At 40.5% G+C, this 2,351-nt stretch overlaps 1 protein-coding gene across 1 annotated transcript; it reads right to left on the bottom strand.

Moving 5' to 3' along the window:
- Positions 1-786: 786 nt before the first annotated feature.
- LOC131152233 (protein GLUTAMINE DUMPER 5-like) lies at positions 787-1,805 on the bottom strand. The gene has a single exon (XM_058103988.1). The coding sequence runs from the start codon at positions 1,559-1,561 to the stop codon at positions 1,055-1,057; it is 507 nt and encodes a 168-aa protein (XP_057959971.1). The 5' UTR covers positions 1,562-1,805; the 3' UTR covers positions 787-1,054.
- Positions 1,806-2,351: the final 546 nt, after the last annotated feature.

The raw sequence follows: 2,351 nt of genomic DNA, 5'->3' as shown, positions 1-2,351 counted from the left end.
TAACAGACAGATTTGAGACCAATTTTGACACTTGTATTTTTTGAAAAGTTTATTTTATTTCGTTTTGTTTTTAAGGTTGAAAACATTGCTGACAAAAAAAGGAGAGTGGAGCGGAGAAAATTCTGAAATTAATTAGAAAAGTCGTTTTTTTATTTATTGAAAGTTAAAATCCCAGAGGATGCGGCTCTGCGTCGACGCGTAGCGACGACAGTTCAGCTACACAACTAATGAATCGCACTACACGTTGCTTAACCGCAGCTTCCAGCCAATCATAATCCGCCACTTGCCCCTCAACCCCGAGGAAGTTGAACTCGACCACATGGATCGCCCTGCTCCTGCTCCTGCCTCCTCCCTCCTTCATCCTCCTTGCACGCCGGAATTTATCTCCGGCCCCGATGAACATTTCCGACAGTCGGGGCTCTCGGGCGCCCCTGGAATATGTGGACACTTTACAAAACTTATTGTACTTTAATTATTCTCCAACTAATACAGAAATTGTTTATTCATCTGCTGAACTTATAATATATATATACATATATGCCTTCTAAAACTTATCCCAATGATTTTAAATATATATTTTTAATTGATGTCCTTTTCTTGATCTAAAAGCATGAAAATGTGGTGGGAAAATTGTGCTGGTTCCTCTTATTATCTCTTTATTTTCTTAATTAAACATATATTCCACAGACCAAAGGCAGATGGCATGGCTGTGCATATATATATATATATATATATGCCTGAAAAGATTTAAAGCATATGTGTGTGTATATGTGTGCACACTGAAAATTTTGAGTTTGAAAACAAAATCATTGTTTGGAAAGAGAAAAGTCCCTCTTGGTCTTCTTTCTCAGGATTTCGTGTATATATCTCTGCAAAATCTATACACTCCCCGAGTAGTAACACCAAAATCCCAAACAAAAAAAAAAAAAAAGCAAAAACAGAGAGAAAGCAAAGCTGCAAAATTCACCTCTCTCTCTCTCTCTCTAAGGTGAAAAAAGCCAAAAAAAAAAAAAAACTGAGAAGCTATAGTATTATATATTTATAAATGGTTCGGTCACTGGTTTTGCACTTGGGTGTGCTGAGTCTCCATGTAATTCTCTGCAGTTGTTGTTGTAGTTGATGCTGCTTGATCATGGACATCTCGACCCAGCTCTGGTTTTGGCTTCTTCTCGTTTCCCTTTTCTTCCTTCTCTGTCTCACTCTCCCCCTCATCTCCGAGCGAAAAAGCAGCTCTAGCAGACAAGGGTTTGGCCAGGAACGTGGGCCTGTCGTCTCCGGCCATTATCACGACAATCTTCTCCTCAAAAACGGGCGGCTCCGCCTTGCCGGTGCCGCCTCCGGCCTTTTCACCGTCGCCACGTCCTGCGCCGCTCTCCACGTCTCTGTCGCCACCGTCGAAATCGCCGGAAAGCTTCCAGTAGGAGCAGGCAAGGATGAGCAGAGCGAAGGCTATGAGACCCAGCATGGCCGCTAGACCCCCAAAGAGGTACGGCACTGGAGAGTGCCACGGAGACTTCTGTTGCACTGCAGAAGTTGAATTAAATGTACCGCCATTTCTCATTTCTGATCTCTCTTTTTCCTTTTCCTTTTTTTTTTTTTTTTTCCCTTTTTCTTTTCTTGTGGAGTAAGGATTTTGAAAGAGGAGAGAGAGAAAGAGAGAAAGGATTTGAGAGATTGAGGGTGGAGAACTGGTTCGGAGTTATTTATAGGGAAGGAAAGTGAGAGAGAGAGAGAGAGAGAGAGAGAGAGAGAGAGAGAGAGAGAGATTGGGTTTTGGTTTGGTGTGGTTTGGTTTGGTCTGCCTGAGTCACGGATTTTGGGCTGGTGTTTTTGCTTTTTATCGTGAACAGGGGCGCCCTGGGAGGGAACTGGGATCCTTTGCATACGGATAGTGTGATATGATGTCGTTTTGTGGGTGTTTTGATGGTGGGTCCAGGGCCCATCGAGCTCACTAGCTGTCTAGCTCTATGGGGTACAGTTATGTGTCATACGTGTAATGCACTTGCACAATCTGTTTTTATTTATTTATTTATTTTAGGAGGCTTTTTTTTTTTTTTTTTGGGTGCTTGCACCATGTGTTTGCATAATTCAAATGGAATTAGGGAGGAAGTTTAAACTTTAGATATTACAAAACAGAAAAAGAAAAAATTATTGAGACCATCAAGGGTTTATATGGAAGAGTATTTTTTAATTTTAATATTATTTTAATAAAAATTATTTAAAAATAGTTTGGACTGAACTTTTTTTCCCAACCCGGTGTGTTTTAAAAGATGCCGAATTATCCAGCATTTATTAAAAAAAAAATTACTAGTTCATCTAGCGTTTCCTAATTGGTTAGTATAGCGTTTTTG

This window comes from Malania oleifera, chromosome 3 (assembly GCF_029873635.1).
Source record: "Malania oleifera isolate guangnan ecotype guangnan chromosome 3, ASM2987363v1, whole genome shotgun sequence".
NCBI classification, from domain to species: Eukaryota; Viridiplantae; Streptophyta; class Magnoliopsida; order Santalales; family Ximeniaceae; genus Malania; species Malania oleifera.
Note: the sequence above shows the minus strand (reverse complement) of the source record. Positions and strands in the feature narration are given on the sequence as shown.